Source organism: Uranotaenia lowii, chromosome 2 (assembly GCF_029784155.1).
Source record: "Uranotaenia lowii strain MFRU-FL chromosome 2, ASM2978415v1, whole genome shotgun sequence".
In the NCBI taxonomy this organism is placed as follows: Eukaryota; Metazoa; Arthropoda; class Insecta; order Diptera; family Culicidae; genus Uranotaenia; species Uranotaenia lowii.
Window position 1 is genome coordinate 41,035,491 of NC_073692.1, and position 25,683 is coordinate 41,061,173.

At 36.1% G+C, this 25,683-nt stretch overlaps 1 protein-coding gene across 1 annotated transcript in view; it reads right to left on the minus strand.

Moving 5' to 3' along the window:
* Positions 1-25,683, minus strand: part of LOC129741306 (ATP-binding cassette sub-family G member 1-like) — a 188,419-nt gene that overhangs the window by 141,651 nt on the left and 21,085 nt on the right. The window contains 1 exon segment of the mRNA XM_055733029.1: positions 22,936-23,605. Coding sequence (XP_055589004.1) covers positions 22,936-23,275 — 340 coding nt within the window. The 5' untranslated portion in view covers positions 23,276-23,605.

The following is a 25,683-nucleotide window of genomic DNA, read 5'->3' on the forward strand; positions in this document are numbered from 1 at the left end:
GCAAATGTTTTCCTTATTGTCACAAGACAACTTTTGAGATTAAATTTTGTTTTTTGTTTCGTCCTTGGATATCTTTCGGGATCAAGTCTAACTCATCCCTATTATTTGTATGAGCCAGCTCTCTGGACTGCAATGTTTGAATAAACATCACAGAAATTTGTGCTTCACCTTTCGAGATCACAGTTCTATTTCAGTGCATAATTATGAAGTTACAGATTGCAAACAACCTTATTTAGTCTGCAAGAGTGCTTCCGATTCATCAAAAGTTAGAACCGTGCGTCACAATCAATTTTAACAAATGTGTGTTTCGCCAAATCATTTTATTCTTAGATTCCAATCTGCGACAGACCAAAACAGCAATATCTCGATATTGGAGGCCCCCCATAATAACATACCACAAACTTCCATCAGCAAATTACGAACCGGACACTGTCAGTTTGCTGAAACGGGTAGGTATTATTAATTTTGATTTTTCGTAAATCATCTAGCCATACGTTGTTAGTCCATTCAATGCCACCACATTGCTCGGCGATGGCGCAACATGCGTCCTGATTGATTCATGAGAGGCTTAGAAAGAGGTTGTGAAAGGGAGGGGGGAGAGCCTAGATGGACAGGAAAAAAACTTTATAATGATTGCCCACTTTAGGCCGCCCGCCGGCTGCTGGGCACCTTACAACAATCAACAGAAAACAACTTTGCGCGAAATCTTCCGCGGAAGGCCGGAGTCATTTCCTAACAAAGGAACAAAGTGGCCAAAATGGCAAGTTTTTTCTCTCTTTCGAGTGCATAACGTGAAAAGGTTTTTTCTCCGGTACAGATTAATTGGTGCTCTGTAATTGCAGGGAAAGTTGTAAGCACATTAGGTGAAGTGTTAACCCGAAATTGGAGGCTTCTGTTTACTTCCAAACTAATGTATTACTTCGTCTTTCTCTATTCGCTACCTCATTTAAACATCCATAAAAGGTGATCCTGCCGATGATGGTCATCAGCCAGCAGCCGCGAGGGCAGTTGAGCTCAAAATTTGAAAAATGTTGTACCGGGTCGAGATCAGGCCGAGACTGTCAAGTTCGAAGGGTGAGCTTTATTTTTTCTTAATTATTTTTTCGGCACGATAGATGCCTGCCATTGGCGGTCAAGAGCAGACAACTTTCCAAATTTTTGGCTCCGGCATGCAAAAGGGGGTTTCCATTTAGATTTTGATCAACAATCAAAAAGAATAGAATGTTGAAGGTTGTCCGTTCAATGCTAGCATTGCTTGTTCATGTTCTATCCATTTTGAGATTAAAATGGTGATAACTATTCTTTGAATTAAAATGTCCTTTAAAACCCATCAACAAAACAATTTACGACTATTTCATCTAATCGTGATAAAAAAGTCCTTGAATATAGCTTGAGTAGATGCATTTCAAGAGGTCACTTCAAGCGTTCTACCGCGTAATTGTATCCGATATTATCCACAACTAAAAACGACTGTCAGACATACATATATTTCTTTAAAAAATAAAACATTCACGACCCATTGCTCTAGAATTTTTGTTGTACTTCTACAATTTGGATGTTCTTGACAAAACCTTACTTATCACCCCTAGCTGTATCGAGATTTATTTCCTGCATTTAACCCGACGTCTCTTATCTAACGACCCGAACACTGCATGCGCCGCCTTACTCCAAGATTGATCTGCTCGTGTAGGCCGCCTGACAAGCGGCGCGACTCTCAAAGGTGCAGCGTCTGTGAATGCAAACAACTCATTCATCGATCGATGAGACAAAAACAGGTAATGAAGGGCTAAAGTGGGGGAGTGGCAAGGTTACGCACGATCAATCAGAGATACTAGATGGACTTATTATTTATTGCCGGATTCATTGCAAACGGCGTATTAATCGTCGTGATCATCTATCGACACACACCGGTAGCTAAGCGCCCTATACCGTGAATGAAGTGACAAAGCCATTAGAGCCGGCAGCAACCTGTTGCCGCCCACATCGACCGGATTGACCCCTTCCATCAGTAATAAGTCCGTGTGGCTTCGGAAGGAAATAAAAAGTAATGATAATTTTTACTTTATCTGAATTACCTACGTTTAATCGATTGAGTAATTGGTCAACAATCGTTTGACACATCATTGAAGCGGTCATTGCGTTTAACAGTTCATAAACTTCAATTAAAGTCATCAGTCTTCTACAATGATTTTCCAGTTAGGGTTGATTGACAGTTACCATCCACCCCATACGTAAGTTATTTACAGTTGAAACATCATGTACAGGTTTACATTTCCCTTCTGTTAGTCTTATGCCCAAATCATTACACACATGGAAGAGGTTACAAAAATTCAATGCCTATTTAGCAAATCTCTGTGCCGAAAATGCGCTGAAAAGAGTGCTGTGCCAAAGATGATATGATTGAAAAAGTACTCCTGGCATAAAGACTCGAGCTCAAGGTGCAAAAAGATGCTCCACTACAGTCAAGCGAAACAAAAAATAAATTTCAAGGAATTTTCGTCCTATTGGATAATTTATCCCAAAAACACAAAAAAAGTGCCGTAGGAAAGCGCGAATTCTCGAGCTGTAAGTGATTTTTTTTCGATCTCTAAACAACTGTCTTACAATCTTTTGCCGAAGTATGATTTTTTCTGATTTTTTTCTCAGACTTTGAATAACTTTAAAAAAATTTTAGTTGAATATAGTCTGAAAATCATATTTGAGAAACGTTGCAAGCTTTCCAAAACTATAGATTTTGTAAAAATCGGTTGAAAAACATGAGAGTTTAAGTGAAAAAAGTGTAAGGGGTCATTTGACCAGTGGCGGTTTAAATAGGTATACCACATTGTCTGAGTCGACTGACAGACTGAGTCGATTTTGAGTCATTTTTTAATTCCTCAAACTCTGGGGTCTAAAAAGCTTCGTTTTGATTCAAAACTCATCGATGATTTTTTACAGAATTTTTTAATTACATTGACATTAGTAAATTCGAGTTTTTAGGTTTGTATGGGAAAATTGAATAAATTTTGTACTGAAAAATCAACATCATTTTTGTTTCTTCTGTGGCATCGAGACTGCTAATGGTTATGCGCTAATTTATAAATTCTCGAAAGGAAAGTTTACGCTAAACAACTGTGTCGAAGACCGTTATTTCATATCTTATTAGAATAAAAAGTTATAAGTTGTTTAACATGTGTATGCCTTTTATAATTGATAAACGCTAAATTCAATTGACACAACTGCTGCGTGCATATAGAGAAGTATTGCATGATCACTTTTCATGCTATACTTTGCCAGGGCACAAGCAGTTATGTCAATTGAATTTATTGTTTATCAAAGCCAAAAGACATACATACCTGTAGAGCTTATAACTTTGAGCAAGCTCGGGCCACAGAAGAAACAAAAATTATGTTGATGTTTCAGTACAAAATATTCAATTCTACCATACAAACCTAAAAGTTTAAATTTACTCATGCACGGGAAAAAAGTATAGTATTCCCAACAATGATCTACTTATATTCAATCATATATCTGATAAATTCTCGGCTAACTATAATTGTTAAAATTTCAACAACACATATAATAGAACTATAGTAGTATGATTAATTTTGTGCATTCAACTATAAATGTAATAGATTCAACTATAATGTGCGATTGATGTTATACATTCAACAATAATTATAGTAGAATCAGTTAAAATTATATGATTGATTTAATTATAAATATGATAGAGTCAACTATAATTGATTTAATTATAAATATGATAGATTCAATTATAATAATATGATTGATTTAATCATTAATATGATGAATTCAATTTTATTTCTATGATTGATTCACAGAGGTCAACTATAAATATTGTCCATTTAATTTCTGTTTATATTGGAAGTTATCATATCTGAAGCACTTTTTCGGAATAATTTTATGGCTACGTTTTATTTATTTTTTTTTAATTTATTATTTCAGCATTTTGCATTTATTTCGTTTTAGTCGCCATGATGCTAGAAAACCTGACCAGAAATCCCGATATCCATGTCCTGGTTCCTCCGCTGTTTTTCTTTTTGGATCTTGATGCATGGTTGCCCAGGAAATTTTGCGTCTTAACTAATCGGTCCCGGAAGATGTCCGTGCTTCTGCACTCGGCGAAGATTGACCTAGTGGTGGGAAAATTTATTCAATATCATGACATAAATCTATCATACGCTGACTTACCGTAATGTTTCCTATGGGATTTTGCCAGGATCGTGTAAAAAACATAGAGACCCACGTCGATTTCCCGGGCAGCCAGAGTAGGTGTACTTTTCCCAATTGCAGGAACTATCGGCCTTCTACAAGACCGCTGCCACGAACTGGTAGAGGAAAATATTTCCCCATCACCGGAGAGAGCCCTAAAAACAGCGATCCGATCGCTACAGGGAACACGTATTGGGTCCCACACTTACTTTTTTTATGTTTTTGCTGACGAACACTACAGTATTCAAGTAACACACAATCTATCATAACAATACAGTTTTATTTACTATATTTATGGTTCAATAACTAGAATCAATCATACATTTCTAGTTAATTCTATTATATTTACAATTGAATCAATTATACAACTACAGTTGAAACTATCATATTTACAGTTGAATCAATTATACCCCTACAGTTGAATCTATTATATTTATAGTTGAATGCCGAAAATCAATGATACAATTGTAGTTGAATCTATCATATTGACATTTGAATCAATACCACTACAGTTGACAGTTGAATCTATTATATTTATAGTTGAATGCCTGTAATCAATCATACAATTGTAATTGAATCTACCATATCTATAGTTGAATCAATTATACCATTACAATTGAATCAATTATACCATTACAATTGAATCTATTATATTCATAGTTGATTGCATAAGGTCAATCAGCAGTTTGTAGTTGAATCTATTGTATTTATAGTTGAATGCATAAAATAAATCATACAGTTGTATGCATTATATTGATAGTTGATTGCGTAAAGACAATTAGAAGTTTGTAGTTGACTCTATTATATAAGTAGTTGAATGCGAAAAAATCAATTGCATTTCGATTATTGGTATAACAAGCTGAAATAATTGAAACAACTGTCGTCTTTTTTCTCCATGTGTAAACGTTACTTAAAAATTCTGCAAAAGATCATGGATGAGTTTTGGACCAAAACGGAGCTTTTTAGACCCCAGGCTTTGGAAAATTCAAAAATAACCCAAATCGACCCAGTTTTAGACCAAATTTTTTTCATACGTTCAAACGTTTTTCGGAATCTTTAAACTAAAAAAAATATTATTATGAAAAAATACGTGTATTTTGAAAATATTAGTCATGAAGAAAATCATGCGAAAAAACATTTTTAATAAGAGTATAACTCGAGAGCCATTCGAAGTTCACAAAATATCATTTGTTCCCCTCCGTTACGTTAAGTGATAAGCGCGGTTTTTTGCAAATAACGCAGCATCAGTATTTTTCATTGGAAACATTTTGGAACTGCAATAAACGACCGGTGGCATGAAACTCCCACAAAATGGGTGTAGGATGAAAGAGCTAAACGGATAGAAGTTAAAATTTGTTGTCTGACACCACTCTGAAATCCAATATGGTGGCTTCCACTTAACTTCAAAATGTTGTAAATAACTAAAAACAGCATAAACCCCCACAATATGGGTATTGAGTGGTAGGACTCAAAAAGTACATAAAAAATGAGTGTCTGACAAAAATTTATCAAAAAATGCAAAATATCTAAAAAAAGCACTAAAAATATGCAAAAATAAGACAACTGTTATAAAAATAAGACAATAATAATAATGACAAAACTATAACAAATTGGTGGCAAAATTTTGAAAAACAAATGTCTAAAATTTGACAATTAAATGACAAAAATCTGAGAGAACTAAGACAAACTAAAAAATAACAAAAGACAGAACTTTGAATACAACAAATGTGGTTAAAAAATTAATCCAATAATATGAACATTATTACAAAATTATAACAAAAATGTGAAACAAAATTGACACAAATTTCACAAAAATGATAAAACTATGAAAAATGTGATCAAAATATGACAAAACTTTGCCATCGATTCCAGAGTGCGCATCGATCGATTTGAAGAAATGACAACTTTCAAGAAAACAAATTGGCAATTTCGACGATAAAAGAGGGCTGAACAGGTCATTTTTAACACACGACATTTGTTGTCAAGTTTTGCAGATTCGCAAAACCGACTGTAGATGGCAAATTAAGCCCGAAAATGGTCGGAGTGTCATTTCAGTGTGATTAGTGATAAAACTATGAGGAAAATGTGACAAAAGTGGTTAAAATATGTCAAAAAATATGACAAAATTAAGACAATGCTATGAACTTGTGATGTATGTAGCTCAGTTGGAAAGTCAGTAGCCTTCCGAGCCGATGTCCGTGAGTTGGAAACCAAGAGTAAACATCGAACATAAATCTATCGGATAAGTCTTTCAGTAATTTTCCGCAAATTGTAACGGTTATATAACTCGTTAAAGACATGAAGATGTTAAAACGACTATAATAAAAACAAATAAAAGCAGAAACTATGAAAAAAATTTGACATTCAAAAAAAAAAAATTAACAGAACAATGACAAAAAATACGACAAATGAAAAATATGATAAAAATTGACAACAAAATTAATAAAATCAGACAAACTATAATGAAGCTTTCTCAATTTTTTGTCGTAATTATGTTTTTTTCTCATAGTTTTGTCACATTTTTGTCATATTTTTATCATATTTTTGTCATAACTACAGCAAATTATTCTCATATTTTTATCTCATTTGTAATACTTTGTCATAGTATTGAATTGACGGATTTCTGTCATTTTTTTGCCAAATTTTGTCCTGTTTATCATTTTTATTAGTTATTATAGTTGTCATATTTCATCACATTTGGCATATTTTACATAATGTTATCGAATATGTGCCAAATTTTTATACGAGTTTCATCATAACACTTGCTCGATCACTTCCAATTCACTTGACCGGTGACTAAAGTGAATTTTATTTGACGGTCACTTAGAATTCACAAGAATATACGTATGAACAAAATTCACTCCAGATGTCACTTACGTTTTAGGTGAAAATTATTTTCAGTGCAAGTCATTCAAGTTCAAAAATTTTAAAATTATTATATCGGGTGACTCTAACCGGAGGCCCGGACATTCAACCGAATGCCGTCAGGCCGAAAGATGTTAGTCCGAATGGGATAACAGGCCGAAGAAAGTTCGGCCGAATAGGACAAAAGGCCGAGTGGAACAAGGATATTTGGCCAAATGGTTGGGAATTGGGCTCCAAGCTTCGAATAATATTCGGCTTAGCGACTATTCAGCTTAGCGACCTTTTGGCCTATCGGCCATTCGCCCTATCGGCAATTTGGCCTAATATCCTTTCGGCTTTACATCCTTTCGGCCTAACAGCCTTCGTCGACCAAAATACCCATTTGGCCTAGTGGCCAGTTTTCCTGATAACCTATTCGGCCGAATGACCTTTGGCCTCATAACTTTCGGTCGAACGACTTAGCGTACTCCAATCTTATAGTAACTTTCACTAAATTATAAGTTGGAGATTCGAAATTTTCCCGGTATAGGATCATTAAATTTCTTTTTTGCATTCTGTTTGCTCTATTATCTTAAAATGACAGTTCTGGGAAGAAAGTTTTCTTGTATTGTCAATATTTAAAAAGAATGCAGATTTCACATAGGAAAACTTTAAAACCATAAATGCAACAACAAAACTTTAAACGGAAACCGACTAACACATGTCTTAGTTGAAAAATCGGAGAAAGTATTCTCGTTTGTTGTGATACCACAGAAATCTTTATCCTGCAGCGATTGACATCAGCCTTTCTAATGACCCATGAACTCGGAACGAAGGTTGGGAAGTTAATTTGAGGAGCGCACCAAGTGCGCACGCTTATCGGTATATAGAGAAGTATCTGGCAATAAACTCGAATAAAAGTTATAGTAATCGCTCGTTATAACAATTTTTCAAACCCGACACATCGTAACATCGTTCATTTTAACCAAAAACAAAATTTATTAGACACCATGGTTTACAAAATGAGGATAATTTTGCGTAAAGATTCAACTACAATAAATGATTGATATCATGTATTCATTTTTAAATATAACAGAATCAACTATACATTCCAGCTTGACCTCTCACATTTAACTATAAATTTGATAGATTTTATTATAAACGTTATTAGAGATGAATTAACTTTCAAGTTTAAAGTCTCCCTAATCAAACAATCAATTAATTGCAAATGTATAATCGGTTCAACTGTGTTAATATGATATATTCAAACACAAATCTATTATTGATCCTAGGCATTGAACTATAAATATAGTAAATTCAACTATATTTGTATGATTGGTTGTGTAATACTTGAATAAATTCACACTTATTCAAACATTACATGTAGATAAATGTAGTAAGTGTACCTTCAGCAGCAGGCAGCTGGTGTTAACTAATGGCAAGAATAGAAGGTAATTAGCAAAGATATAATTTTATAGCAGAAATTTGCAACCTGCGCAAAAAATTACTCCCTTTAGGTCAATTCAAGCAAGATGCAGCAGAAACGTAAATCTAGAGATCTTAGCAGAAAAAAAAAAACTCGCAACTTTGCTTGCCACTTGGAGATATATGCAATAAAATCATATATAACTGCATTGATTCGTAATAATGTGCATGCAATCGTATACCTATGCAAATTAATTCGCATGTCTGATTTTCGTAAAACGTATTTGCTAGTAATCGTAAAAGAATACAAATAAGTCCAATAAAATCGTTTATGATAATACGACATCAATGATTAGATTTAAGGAGGCTTCAAAATGCTGATCTATTTTTAGACCATCGATGACGTGTTCTACGATTTAAAAGATTTTAGTTATAGAGATATACGATTTGCTTTTGGTTTAATGCCTTTGAAGCAAATCCTTCTGAATTTTTAATATTCCAGATAGCGTCGAGGAACCATCGCATCGTCAGGGGATCAAGTCCAGGTACTAACAATAGCTCCATGAACGTTGAAAAAAATCAGCAATCAGGCAAATAATAAATTTTTTACGATATAAACTTGAATTTGACGCATTTCTTTGAAATAATCTTATTTTTATTATTTTTGGGGACGAATAAACCAATTGGTATAAAGTACAAAAAAAATAATAATCTTATTTTTATTCAACTGACGGAAAATGAGAGCCCTGCACTCAAGTCGCAAAAGACGACCAAATAAGTCGTTAAACTTTCTATATTGTCGTATGTTACAACCTCAATCATCTATATGATGATGTAAATTGTCACAGTATATTCCAAAAAGAATCAGGGTAGTCGTGAATGATGCGCATGACAAGTCGGGCAAATCGTAATTTAATACAATCCAAATTAAGAATATGTTTGCTAATGTACCTATATGGCCTCCAAAATGATACGTATATACTGGTTTTGCTACATTATATACGATATGTTTACACGTATATTTGCACGTATATTTGCGTTGCAAATTCGAAATACCCACCAAATGGTTGTCTGGGGAAGGAATCCATGCCGCTAGAGAAATCTTTGAACATCCCGGTTGGGTGGCACCGATCGACTGCTAACTAATTCATGTTATTTTTTGACACCATAATATAAAAGCACAAAAACTTTTAAATAACAACAACAAAAAAAAACAAAATATGTATAGAACCAAAATGAAAGTAAAATTACTGCAGGAAAATACGAAAAGATCAACTGTTAATAAATAGTTAAACGCATAAAGTCCATTTTAGAATTATAAAGATTCAATCATATTTATAGTTTAATGAACCATAGCGCTGTAGTTGAATCTACAATATATCTAGTTGAATGCCCAACATCAATCAGTATATTATAGTTGAATTTATTATATTTATGACTGAATCAATCGTACAATTGTAGTTGATGCTATCATACTCATAGGTGAATGTATAAAATCAATCATACAAATGTAGTTAAATATTTAATAAATATAGTTTCGACGAGAAAATATTATCAATATGATTGAATATAGGCGGAAAATTCTTGATGCAACCATCCTTTTTTCTCCGTGTATAGTTAAGCTGAAACAAAATTGATAGTAATTTTGGCTCAGGTGGCTCGATTAACAAAAATCCTTAATGATGGTGCGATGAAGAAATACCACAAAACTCACAGTAAAGTACGGATTTTTTTAAATAATTTTACTCAAATTGGAATAGTGTTTGTGAAAAGTTACAATAATGTGACTCGGTTTTTTCACTAATTTTCTTAAATAGTTTTCGTTATCTTATCTTCAGGTTTGTTGCACAAGCCCTGATGTATTATTCAACATTATTTGGTGGGCTTGTGATATAGCTAAGTTGGCAAGTCAGTAGCATTCTGAGCCGATGTCCGTGAGTTCGAACCCAAGAGTAAACATCGAACACAGTGGTACCAGATAAGTTTATTAACTATCCGCCAACTGCAGCGCTGATATAGGGTCGCGAATGCCACAAAGGTGCCAAAACTTGGAGTCATTCAAATTGGTAGAACTCTAGATTTGAAATTCATTCTATGGTATTTCCCTGACGGACAGCTCCGTGCATCTAGAAATAGTATAATATTCCAAAAATTCCTCAGAGGTTTCGAGGTTAACTTACAAAAACGAACGTTTTTACGCTCTTTACTCTTGGTTATTTGGTAAAAATAATCAAAATTGGCATACAATTCAAAATGAATTCGCTTGAAAATTACATTATAAAGAGAAAAGTTTCAATTTTTTTCTTGTTTCTTCTCGGTTTGGTTTCACGAAAAATCTTTTATTTGCACTTGACAAAAGATTTCGAATTGATTTTTTTAATCATGAAAAATCAGCAGTAATTGACATGATTTATCCAATTCTCAATAATCGTTCATTCAAAGTAAGTGCGTTATTCCAACGGTAGATGACCTGTAAGATGTATCATTTAATTTTAGTTTTCTTGAAGTTCACAAAAATTTTAATGTTTTGTCAAATAATGCTTGTAGAACAAACGAAAATTTTTTGTCATTGTTTGTTATGTGCGGTTTTAAAGAATAAAACGATCAAAAACGACATCGACTTAAGTCAGTACTATGGTTTCTGAATGAATCGACCCTCAAGTTGTCAGCGTCATCTTCTCAAAATTTTGTCTCTCCCAAACGATGATAAACGACCTTAACTTTGAATTGATGTGCATTGCAGTGCGCTGAACGATCAGAGCCGGCAAAAACGGCAGACAGGTGGGCACCCATTGGCAAATTATGGTCTTCTAGAAGATTCCGGTGTTTTGGGCGGTTCAAGTACCGAGATGTGGCATAAGCTAGACTGGAAGATGAATGATACCGGGGCCAATTTTCCTCGGCAGCTTGTGATTGATGAGTCTTCAGTCTTGGAGAACTAAACAGAGGATAAAAGTGTTTTAAAATTTGTTACTGAAAGCACATAGCAAAAGCTATACTATCAAAAGCTATACTATCAAAAGCTGAGATAAGCCTTACGTTGATAGGCACAAAGTTACAGTCGGTTCTTGTAATAGCAGTGGTTGGATACATTTGAGGTACTTATTGGGGAGGCAAGCTCTAAGCCCAATAGCGTAGAGTCGCTTAAGTCAAGCCAGAGGCAATATCGATATCGCAACAAGCATACTCGTAAATAGTGGTCGGTTGCCTCACAGTTCTTGGAAAGATTGTTCGAGAAGTTTTGCTTCCAAACCTAGCCTATATGGCTTTATGTAGCTGGAAATTCGATAACTACTGGGTACGACAAACGCTTAGCTCAATCGGTTTCTATCGAACTTTAGCGTACTACCAAGAGGCGCTCTCGAGGGAAAAATGCCGGAATCTCGCACAAATATTGATTGTCTCTACAAGCAATGATCGGCAATGAACTTGCCCGGCTGATTCTCCGTTCAAAATTCAGCCGCTCTGCAGCGCAATGCAAATCGAATCCGATGATGATTCGCGTACTCATAATTCACTTCCAGGCATTTTTTTATGACGTGAGCTTATTATATACGTAGGTACACTTTACGTCGAAATGTGGTGGAATGACGCTTCTCGATATTTCTTTTCTAGTAAATATTATATTTGAATCTGACAAGTGTTTACATATTCGCGCTACAATCATACACGCACGCTGTAAAATAAAACAAAATCAGCTCTGTAATAACTTTCCACAACGGCTAGTTTCTTTTGGATTTTTTTTTAATAATAAAAAATGAAATAACAAATAGGGAAAATTAGGTGTAGCAGTACTGAGAACTCTCCCCGCAAATTTTGTAAAAGCTACACAACTAAAATTTTCTTTTTTGAAAAAATCAAAAATTTTGTTCATTGAAAAAACTACATGAACCGAACACATTCCCCAGCGTCATATAGATTACAAATTGCTGCCACTAGCGAAAAAATGTAGATGTTTTCCGTCAGTTCGACACGAGCGATCCGATCGGAACATCCCCGCAGCCTCTGAATTTGACCGAAACGACAAACGCTGGCTGAGTCTGTAATCGAAATGTTTACCCAATCGCTCATTATTGAGTCGGAATCGCATTCATTCGCATCTCTCGCGAGCAGCAGCGATAAATGAGCCCTGATAAGGGTATCGAGGAATAAATGATGTGGGTTTGTAGTTTGCATGTGCAAGGCAGTGCATCATTTCACAGTGCCTGCATGTGCCTTCTGTGCAGTTTCATCATGGAACATCGACATCCCTCCGCGTTCTGCTCCGAACAGCTGAGGAGGGCAGGTCATTCGTCCAAATTACTATCATGTGCCTGGAAAAAAAATTGCTACATTTTAAATGGTTTCATTTGTCGTTTTTTTTTTGTACAGACATCCCACTTAATAGTTCTGGGAACATTGGTACAATGTAGAACGAAATGTGGAATGATTAGAGGATGGTTAATTATAAGTCTCATCAGAATGGATTGTTCACAAAAAAATTGATGTGATCTGTTTGATGCATGTTTTAAATAACTACAAATAACTGCGTTCCTCATTTGTAATTCACATGGCTTTCAACAAAATTAACTTTAAGCTTCGATTATCAAACCAATTTTAAACTATTATTTGACGTCTAACAGCAACCCTTTAAGCCTACAAAGAGAAACTATTGAAACTATTGTACACTTGATAAACAGTTAATAACTTTTTCGCCTTTTAAGATACGAAAAAACGGTCTTCGACAAAGTTGTTCAGAGGAAAATTTTCTTAAGAAAATTACTAAATTGGCACAAAAAACATTTTCAATCTTGGTTCCACAGAAGATACAAAGATGATGTTGATTTTTCTGTGCCAAATATTCAATTTTCCCATAGGGGAGGAGCGGGCTATATGCGCCTATTGAGCAAAACACTGATTTAATCAAATATCACATTGAATATGTGTACAAAAACTATATACATGCCGAACCTCAAACCGTGCGGGGTAAATGCGCCTATTTATTTTTTGAACAAAATTCCTGTTTTTTGGGAAATATTTCCGTATAATTTCATTGAAACTGCTAGAAAGTAATAATTTCCGTACGACATAGCTGAATTTTCATAATAATCTATGTATATTATTATTTTATGGAATAAAACAAAAGTTAGGGTTGCCATACTATGGAGGCAGTTCATCCATGAGAAAAACTTTATCAAATCTGTTTTTAGATCTTCAATTCTCTCTTAAGATGTTATTCAGAGCTAAGATTTGAAGGTTCAATGATAAAAATTATTTATTTATTCTATTCAACCTGTTATTTTACGATGGAGGCATTTTACAAAAATGATGGGGGCATACAAAAACACTCTAGTATTCCACTATATAATCATTATTAAACCTCCACAAAAGCTGAAATTTGTTTAATTTCTTAAGTTCTTTTGAGTAAGAAACAAAAACCATCCTATATTTTGTTTTAATCTTCTTTACGTATGATTTTTAAAAGTCGAAATATTACATCAAAATGTATCTAAGCCTTGTATGATTTTTTAATTTTTTTGAGCTTGTAAATTCATAAAATTCTTTCTTGCCTTATGTTTTAAGCGTATCACTCTCAAAATGCATTGGTCAGATAAGCTGTCTAGTCAGCCATTTCATCAAACAGCCGTAGGGTCATTTAACCCGATAAGCCCATTTAGGAAACCTTTCCCCTACTAGCCTAAAAGTTCAAATTTAGTCTTGTAAATGTTACTTGAATATTCTGCAAAAAAATCATGGATGAGATTTGAACCAAAATGAAGCTTTTCAGATCCCGGGGTTTGAGAAATTTAGAAAGGACCCGATATCGAATCAGTCTTATACTACATACTCATTTTTTGTAAACCCCTTAAACATGTAAAATTGACCAGTTATTGCGAACGTCCATGATCTGTCATTTAACGGGTCATTTGGTAATGGTACAATTGATTCAACTGGTAATATGATAGATACAACTACAATAGTATGATTGATTTTAGGAATTCAACTTTAAAATTAAAAGATTCAACTTCACACTACACACTTGGCCTCTAACATTTAACTATAAATATGATATCTTCAACTGTAGTGGTATAATTGCCTCAACTGTAAATATTGTAGACTCAACTACAAATATATCATTGATTCAAAGCATCAAACTATAAATAAAGTCAATTTGACTATATTTCACGATTGATTGTGCGATACATGAATAAACACATACACATCTAAACACTACATGCACTTAAGCGTCAGCAGCAGGTAGCTGGCAAAAACAGAAGGTAACTAGCAAAGGTATAATGGAATAGCATACATTTGCAACTTGTGACAAAATGTTTCCTCCCTTTAGGTCAATTCAAGCTAAATGCGGCAGCAACTCAATTCCAAACGAAAGAATCGATGCCGCTGTGGGAATCGTTGGAAATCCCGGTTGGGTGATTGTTACCATAGTCTATTTTTTCCTTTAAAAAATAACAAATAAACAAAATATGGGCAAAGATGAAATTAAAAATAAATTCAGGAAAAATACTAAAAAAAACAACTAAATATACAGTTGAAAGCTTAGAAACAGAAATGCTTAGGTATCTAGTGTTGGGCATGCAAAAAAGATTGAACTCCCTATAAATCCGCAGAAAATCGATTGATGGCATTGTTGATAAAAGATCTGACAAGTGGAAGATATTTTTCACCGTATTTAACTTTAGGGACTTTAGGCTAACAACCTACTGCTCCCGATTCATGAACTTGTTACGGAATCCGAAAGAAATGACCGATCTGGAACTTTGGCGACGACTTTTAGCATGAAAACACGGACACGAATTGGAACTTGGAATGTTTTAACCCTTGCCCAACAAGGCAAGCTGGCTCAACTTGCTAGAGAAGCTAGCCGCCTCAAGCTTGAAATTCTGGGACTGAGCGAAGTCCGTTGGCCTAATACTGGAGAACACAAGACTCAATCCGGGCAAGTCCTGCTTTACTCTGGCATACGAGGAGAACATGCTACTCGGGAACGAGGAGTTGGTTTCCTGTTAAGCCCGCAGGCCTACGCGGCCCTCATTAGATGGGAACCGATAAACGAAAGAATAATCGTAGCCAGATTTAGAACACGGGTTAGAAACCTTACAATGGTCCAGTGTTATGCGCCAACTGACGTTGCCGACTTGCAGGAGAAAGAGCAGTTTTACAGTCAACTGAACAGCGTGGTTGAGAGAATTCCGAAGGGTGACATTCAAATCCATTTGGGCGACTTCAACGCAAAGATTGGCTCCGACAATCAGGACCTTGAGCGCATCATGGGGCGCCATGGCCTAGGACAGATGAGCGAAAACGGAGAGCTGTTTGTAGAATTTTGTGGCAACAACAACATGGTGATCGGTGGATCGCTCTTCCCCCATCGACCAGCACATAAGGTCACTTGGGTATCCCGAGATGGCCGAACAGAAAATCAAATTGACCACATCTGCATCAGCCGAAAATGGAGAAGGAGCCTTCTTGATGTCCGCAACAAGCGAAGCGCAGACATTGCATCTGACCATCACCTCGTCCTCGGCGAGATACGACTGAGAGTTGCGCGTGTCCAACGGCGCGAGGAGAAAGTCGGGTGTCGATACGTCGTCCGCCGGTTGGAGAATCCAGAGGTGAAAAGGGCATACGTTGAACAGCTAGAATCCCGAGTCTAGGAGCTGCCGACAGACGGAACAGTCGAAGAACAGTGGTGTGGAATCAAGAATGCCTTTATCACGACGAGCCATGGTATTCTCGGTAAAGTTTATGGAAGAAGAAGTGAATGGATGTCGGATGAAACTTGGAGGATGGTCGATGATCGGAGAAAGGCGAAAGTCGGAATTGAGCAGGCATGTACCGGGTCAGCCAAAGCAGCCGCCCGCTTACGATATGCGGAGCTTGAAAAGGCAGTTAAACGAGCTTGTAGACGAGACAAGAGAGCCTGGACAAACTCCCTAGCCGAAGAGGGAGAAAGAGCCGCCGCCAATGGAGATATCCGATTACTTTATGACATTTCTCGCCGCCTCAGTGGTGCAAGGACTAATGCAAGAATGCCGCTAAAAGACCGAGCAGGTCAGTTATTGACCGATCGAACAGATCAGCTCAAACGATGGACTGAGCACTTCGAACAACTCTTCCGAGTCACGAATAGCGATGGCCAACAGAACCCGCAGCTCGAGGCGCCTACAGTAAGTCGCATAAATGGCGTCAACTCGGAAGCGCCCTCGCTGGCTGAAATAGAAGCGGCAATCAAAAACATGAAATCCAACAAAGCACCTGGGATCGATTGTATCCCTGCTGAAATGCTGAAAGCCGACCCTGCCCTGTCAGCACAAATGTTGCACCGTCTTTTCGCTGACATCTGGGATACTGCAACATTCCCGGCCGACTGGATGCAGGGTATCCTCGTAAAGGTCCCGAAGAAAGGAGACCTGACAGAATGCGGTAACTGGCGAGGCATAACGTTGATATGTACAACCCTCAAAGTACTCTGCAAAGTGATCCTGAACAGGATCCAGGAGAAAATCGACGCTACACTCCGACGGCAACAAGCTGGATTCCGATCCGGACGATCATGTGTGGACCACATCACAACGCTACGAATCATACTGGAACAAATCAACGAATTCCAGGACTCTCTTCTGCTGGTGTTCGTTGATTTCGAAAAAGCATTCGACCGGCTCAACCATGAAAACATCTGGGCGGCTCTAAGGCGACGAGGGGTCCCAGAGAAACTAGTCCATCTCATCGAAGCACAATACGAGGCATTTTCGTGCAAGGTCTTGCACGACGGTGTCTTGTCCGAGCCAATCCCGGTAACTGCTGGAGTGAGACATGGATGTATTTTATCACCGCTACTTTTTCTAATCGTAATGGATGAGATTCTGACTGGATCGATCGACTGTGCACCGAACCGAGGATTGCCGTGGAATCCTTCAACAATGGAGCATCTGAACGACCTTGACCTGGCTGACGATATTGTTTTGCTCGCCCAAACGCAACCGGATATGCAGAGCAAACTCGACGACCTCACCGAAAGTTCCAAGGCAGCAGGTCTCAAAGTCAATGTCGGAAAGACCAAGTCGATGGAGATCAACACAGGAAATCCCTCCAGTTTCATGGTAGCTGGGCAACAAGTTGAGAAAGTGGAGTGCTTCCAGTATCTTGGTAGCCAGATAACGCCTGATGGTGGTACCAGAAAAGACATCGAAACCCGGATCAGAAAGGCCCGATTTGCGTTTGCGAGTCTCCGAAACATCTGGCGGTCACGCCAGATCTCTCTACGAACGAAAATCAGAATCTTCAACTCAAACGTCAAATCCGTATTGCTGTACGGGTGCGAAACTTGGTGCACATATGCGGTGACGACGCGAAAACTGCAAGTATTTGTAAACCGCTGCCTGCGGAATATCATCCGCGCTTGGTGGCCTGGCAACTGGATCTCGAATGGGGAACTACATCGCCGGTGTCATCAAAGGGCGCTAGAAATCGAGATTCGGGAACGTAAGTGGAGATGGATTGGGCACACGCTGCGAAAAGATGAAAACGAGATTTGCTGAGAGGCGCTAGATTGGAATCCAGAAGGTCATCGAAGAAGAGGCAGGCCCAGAAACTCGTGGCGGCGAAGCCTAGCCGCTGAAATCCGAACTGTCGACGAAAATCTTGACTGGGACCAGGTGAAGACGCTGGCTCCGGATCGTCAACAGTGGAGGTCTTTTACTACGGCCCTATGCACCGGAGGATCGGCGCGTGATCATTAAGTAAGTTAAGTAAGTATTTAACATCTCATATATGTCATGACGAAGGCCGCAGAAGTCATTTCAGTTAGCTAATCGGATTCAAAATTATGCTAGGAAAAAGCCAAAGTACCAAATAATGACAATTTTTATTGCATAGTTGATATTATCGAATTAAATATGACCAAAGAACTAATTAAAATTAGAAGTAGGCAGTGGTTATTCACATGCTCATTATTCGTGTAGTTCGTAATAGGGTGATTTTGGTTTCCATGCAGTATATCGGTCCTTTAATTCGAATTCGTTAATTTTTTTTTGTCGATGATACTCATACAGGCTTGGTCTACAAGATTCAAAAGTTGCAATGCTCGAAAAAAGTGACATCGAAATTCAAAAAATCATTTCAAACAGGCTGGTTTTGTCCAATAGTTGCACAGGCAAATGGAATGTCGTTCCTAATGTTGTACGATTTTTTCCAATGGTTGCACATCTTAAAAGGCTTTCAAAGGCCCAGCCACCACGTAGTCTAAGTAGCTGAAATTTAAAACGGAAGCTTTTTATAAGAACTTCTAGTTCAAATGCAATCCAATTTGGAGATGGCCCCTTTTGAAGGAGGTCGTCCATATGAACCGTTCAATGCCCACTGGGAAAATTTGGACCCATAATCCCAAAAAAATACGAAGCCACGAGTTTCAGAGCCTGGAATAGTACCTATCTTACGTGAAATTTTCTCAAAAATTCAAATTTGCCATCAGGCTAGACCATACCTATCTGAGTAGAGTGTTATTTGCCCTTGTTTACCCAGTAATCAGAAATTTCTTTATATGTCCTTGTAACATGAAATTTTGAATCATTCCATAAAACGAACTTAAAGGTTTTTGAACGCGTAAAATTTTAAAAAGGACTATTTGCTGATGAAAGAGTAAAAGAACAAGGTCTGTTTTGCACCCCTTTACCCCTATGAAGAAGATGTAATTTTTTTCAATAACTGCTTTTTGTTTCACTTAGAAGTTGAATTATTTAAACATACTAAATATCAATTTAAATCGTAAGAATGCTCTCAGCAAGGTCCAAAACTTTAAACCATTGGACTGATTTATGCCCATGTTTTGCAGTTTTGTATAAGAAAAAATTAATGGATTAAAATATTTTTAACGTGAAAATGGGATAATTTGTAATGAATGTACCGTCAAACGGGGCATCATGAAACAGCGGGGTTGGATGCAACATTTATATAACACCACACTGAATCATTTTTTATTTTAATGTATTGTAATAAAGTAATCTTTTAATGATTACTAAATGACGATGACATAATTTCTCACATCTTAAGGTAGTTTTTTAAAGTTTTTTATTTTTATATAAAATTTGAAAAATCGAGCAATATATGTACAAATTTTAAGATTTTTCGATGGCGTAAAAAACTTTACCCAGTATGACGGATTGGCTTGATAATATTATCTACAAACTTTTTACTGGATTCCTCATGCTATACCAACACTGTTGGTGTAAAAGTATTTTTCGAGCAATCACTCAATTTTTTTAAATAAATATTTTTATAATTCAGTTAGGTGTCTGGGGTAAAATGCAACAAAATGCAAATCCAAGAAACACCTTGTAAATCTCGATTCCTTGCGCTGGAATATGAATGTTTTGTATCACTCGTTTGAAAACATTGAAATTTCATTTACCCAAACATTCATTTTTATTATTTCAGCTTGCAGAATTTTTCGTAGTATTATTAAACCCCTAAATGTATGCAGCATCCTTATTTTCCGAAAAAATGTGAAAATAAATTTTAACAGACCAAAAAATTACTGCAATTGGTGTTTTCATGCGTAATGTTCCTTAAGGCATCGCAAATATATTAAAAACTATGAATTTTCATACGTGTTCATAAGATTTTTCATCAAAAACAAAGTTTGTTGCAAGTAACCCCATTTTATAAGGAGGGTGAAAATTGCTTGTTTTTTGAAAATTAAAAATAACTAAAGAAACCAATAATTTTTCTAACTACGCCAATTTGATGTCCCATCATTCTTAAAACTTTTGATGCATAAGGGGTAGGATTAACAGTGAACATAAGTTTTTTAGAAGCCATTGAAATTGAAAATTGTTGCATGTTGCCCCAGTTGACGGTAACTCTTTTAGCTATTCAACAGTCTTCATGAAACATTCACATCACATTGAAATGTTTTTCAATAACAGTTGAACTGAAAAACTGTTTTGATCAAATTCAGTTTCTCTATGTTATGACTGTGTTTTTGATTAGTGAGTCTAACCCGACGGCAGATTTGAACTTCTGAGAAGTTATGCCATGAGATAAAAAGTGTTTCAAATCTTTAAATCTGCGTAGTAGATGTAGCAGGAAAAATTCTGCAGTGTGAGAAAAATTGGTTATGAAGAACAATTTATAAATTATTTGCATAAAATTTTGAGTATATGGACGAAGGGCTTCGAAATAAATCTGATATAAAAGTAGTCCCTCAAAACCAAGGCAGTTTAACTGCCTTAAGGCTACTGTTAAATTTTTCATGTAGTTTAATAAACTCAATACTTCCATTTAAAGATTTGACGATAAGAAAAATATATTTTGTGAACTATGAAGAAATTTTCGTCATAATTGATTTTAAAATAATAGAATTTGTAGAAAAAGGAAGGCACTAAAGGCTTACAATATCATTCATGTTATTTAAAATCATATTTAAAGTGTCTTTAAATTAAAGTTAAAATATTGAAAATCAACATGACGGAAAATAATTTGGAAATTCTGAGTCAAAAACAGTTAACCAGAGCACGGGAATCACTAAAACCATTTCTTAAATGTAGTTTTCCACTTATTAAGCAAAACAAGAAAACATGTCATATTAAGAGGCCGTTCAAATAATACGTAACGCAATTCTCGATAATTTTCGATCCCCCTCCTTCCTTCGTAACAAATCCGTATGAGATTTTATAACCAAAATCAACGAAAAGTTACAAACAATTATTCACCTTACCTACCACCCCTCCCCCCTAGATCCATAAAAGACCTCCTAAATCCCTAAAAGACAATTCGAGTTTTATCAGTTGCATTTAATAAATTAATTATTGAATCTTATCAAGCGTATTAGTTATGCAGCCAGCTAGAGAATGAATTGATGTACAATAATTGGGAAAGAGAAGATTGAACGGCCAATTGTTGCACAATCCAAAATTTTCTCTAGTTCTATAGGGATCGTGATTTTTTTTAGAAATTATGGTTTCAAAATAGTCCAACAAACGATTCATAAAGAAAACCGATACGAAAAATGTTTTTTTCTGACGTGAAACCTTATATGTCGTTGAAGGAATCTTAAGGTTTTGGTTAACAATTTGTACAAAAACTGCGCGAAAAAAATAAGAAAAAGTGAAACTGTCGTTATATGTATGCCTACTTTACAGCAGAAAATATCCTAAAAAGCCTCATTTTATCAGTAAACATTCCAATAAAAATGATTTAGTATTATTTTTAGGTAAAATATGAAAGACGGCTGAATTATTGACAATTTTAGTCATCCTGTGCAGCGATGGGGCAGAGGACAACGATTGGCAAATCACCCTACTTATTAAACTCTAGAATGGTCCGACCAAGATTGTCATCTGGTGAAGGACTCAACATAACTTCACTAATTCACGCATTGAGTTATAAAAAAACGGTTGCCTTTTGGATTCGGAACAAGCAAACTCTTCAAAATGCGACTGATCGTCTCGAAGGCAGAGAGTGAACTCTGTCAGCCGGAAATTAAAACCCCTCTCACCTCGGAAAAATAGCGGGAGGTCCCATATTAATCGTCGTTAAATATGAAACAAATCGATCAGAACCCCTATGCTACCCCTTTACCGCGGTGTAAGGGGTCTTTTTAAACAATGCATGGAGTTGTTAGGAAAAAAAAACATGCGTACCAAATTTGATATGAATCACGAGGAAATGATCGATTTTTTCATATTTTACGTCGATTTTATATTGGATTTCAGTGAGATGGGGTTTTTAACTTATCAGAATAATAATCGGTCCAAAAAATCCTGTTAAACCAACTTTTACGACAGTCAAATCAACCAATAATGACACGGAAACACTTCTGCATACTGGAAAACACGCCAGCTAGTTTTCAACGTATAATGGCTCCTACCCAACATGTAATGCAGGGGTGCCACTTGAAAAGATATGGAAAAAGTCCAAATAAATTATTCAAATTTTGAAACCGTCATAACTTATTATTGACGCATCTCAGAGGTTTACGATCTTCCACAAAGTTATTTTTCGAATTTTCAGCAATAAGCTTGAAGAAATTGAGCTCAGTGCAACAGTGAGGCTGTAGGATTCTTTGAACATTTTCTGTATTAATTTCCATACAAACTGTGAATTTTTTGCTACAGCCCATTCCAAATCCTAGAGCTAGCAAAACTTGCACAGTTGTTTTTGGGCCCAAACCAAAACCATTTGATACCTTTTTTGCCCGATTCTGACCAGTTTATTATACACTGGCTCTCGTAGTTCGGGAGAACACCAAAGTGAATTCCTCACGTGCTCTTACAGGTTGAAATTTCTACTGTGATGGATCAGTGTAGAATGAATTATAGCAATCTTAATTACTTTAGAGAAGTTTCACCCCGTGCTGAAATATTCCATTGTTATGTAAATTTTCATTGTTCAAATGCACATATTTCTCCGATTGTGGTAATTAAACTAAAACTAACACACTAACTAACAACTCACCGAATTTAACTTTCGCAAAGTTGAACTTGCGCAGCGTGAATCGGATATCCCGGAAGTCGATGTCCACCTGGGGCCGCTTCGGGAACCGATAGTCCTCGCCCTCGAACAGTCCCTTGTACATGGTGTTATTGTTGCCCTGGCTATCGCTCAGCTCGATCGAATCTCCTCCGATGGACGAACTTTCTCCGCTGGTAGGACAACACGAACTGAAAGCCGAAACGGCTGCCGTCGAAGCTGCCGAATGGCTGATCGGCCCAACCGGATGCTGCTGCTGCTGCTGGACGGCCGAGCTGACCGTGGCCAGTGGGGCCGAGGCCAGTTGAACCTCAGCAGCCACCATTGTTGTTATTGTTGATGCTGTTGTTCAGAACAAAACACAAAACAGAACTCTCACGCACAATGAACTTCAATGATCACACTTTTTTCCTTCTCCTGATACAATTGCCTGCACAATCTAGCTTCTTCAATCACTACTTGGCATTCCACCTACACTTATGAGAACACGATCACCAGTTGATAATGGGGCCCGCTAATAGCCGCTTCGCTAAACTGTCGGATCCGATGGACGGTACAATAATTGCCGAGATTCTACTCGGATCAGAGCATTGTTCTAATTCGGTTTTCTACTGCTTTGATGTGTTCTGGCGGCTTCGGGCATCGGCTGAACTTTCTGAAAGGGAATCGTGAGAATTTAAAGAACATTAGTTAATCATACTGTGTGGAGCAGGTTATTAAAGGGGTAAATAGAGCAAAAATGATTGAAAACTTTTTAAGTGTATCAGTTTACTTGGCAATTAACACCATTTAATTGAATTGTAATTTGTTGGAAGAGGTACCTGACATTGACTTTATCTTTTATGCTGATGTCTTTTTCTTGACTGTATAGAGATCTTGCAACATTTATAAAAATTATTCAACATTTTCTTCGAGTTATACCTTCTTGGAGATTCGGACCACAGATCTTCGATCTGTGAATTGAAATACGCAATCACTTAGAAAAGCTAGATCCCCTATTGCATAATCTTAGTGCTGATTTTTTTTTTTTTTTTTTTATTTTAGACGTTTTAACATCTTTAAGTCATTCGCGATGCAGTTGACGGACAGCCATTGAAAAACTTATTCGGTGCATCTGTGATCTTGGGCTCGAACTCACGAACATCGGCGGAAGCAACTGACTTGCCAACTGAGCTGTATCACAAGCCCAATTTTATAATTTTTTTTCGATTTCAAGAAACGAATGTGAAAAAGCAGACGAGTTATGGAGTCATCATTCAAGGTGCATAGAAGTTCCAAATGTTAACCGTGTGAAATTAAAACGCTGAAAACATTTCATTGAAAAACACGTCAACTTAAGGTAAATTGACAATAAATTTCCGTTCTTTTTTTATAAATACTTCAACAACCTTGATTTTTTAATATATAATCAAATCGAATCTTACAAACAATAGCAACATTCTTTGGAACCTTAGCTGCCTTCAAAATTTATATCTACTATTTATCTCTACTATTTATCAATATTTCATTAAACTATTTATATCTACTATTTATCAATATTTCATTAAACAAAACCATAAAAACATTACCTTTTTTCAAATGAATTTTTATCAATATTCAAACAGCAGAAGAAATGTTTAAAACCATTAATGGATTCATTTGCCATGATTATCCAGTTCTGACATTTCAATTTCGGATTTTTTTACGAAAAAGTCTACAGTCAAATGAAATCCATTATTGTCAAACGAAGACAAATCTCCAAAATGCTGATCAAAAGCGGGACGTAAAATATGATATGGTGCGTTTCTTGATCAGAAAAAAAATCATACCTATATCCTAGGCTTACCAGATACTTTCAGAAAAAAGCGGGTCATTTCACGAAAAATAAGCGGGACATCGTTGAAAAAAGCGGGACATTTGAGAAATACTTCAAAACCTAACTTTTATGACCATTCCTATACATATGAATAAGTTCCTTTAGCAAAAATTGTTCATAAAAAGTAATAAAATGACGATAAATGAAAATTGTTTGGAAAATTCAATTTACAAGAAAACTTCCATCTTTTTAAACTGCGAACACACAAGTTAAATATGTTGTAGTTCAGAGTAATTTAAAATTCGGAATTTGAAGAAAGTTTTTAAATTGCTTAACAGCGTTTATTTTATTTAATTCGCCCATTCGTTTGATTGAATATAGTTTATTTTTGCTCGTTAGTCCTGTTTTTTTTATCCGGAATTTGGTTTTTCCTTTTACACTCAGAGGATTTTTTTAGGATTCCGGAGAAACATATGGAGCCATCATCATTTGGAAGCAACTTAAAGAATATTTTCTTTAGAAGAAAAATATTAACCTCGCTAGCACGTGCTCAAAGAACGTTTGACTAAACCAGATTGTTAAAGTGATGCTACGAAATGTTTACCAGATTGCTCGGTTTTATCAGGACTTGCCCGGATATTTGACACAAAATTTAGGAAAAGTTCGGTCCGGCCCGGTTGTCGTATAAAAAACCTGAATTTTGCCCAGATTTATTCACTTAATTTCGAAAATTGAACAAAAAAAAATTAGATTGATTTATTATAATTTTTTTTATTTTTGCGATCTTTTTGAGCAAGTTTTTCTAAATAATCATGAATAGTTTTTAGGAAGCCTAAAATACGACTTAAATCTGCTGATGTGTTTTGAAGAAAAAAAAATTCTTGTGTATCCTTTTTGATTTATTATAGAATAATCCCGATATTTTGATCAAATATGCC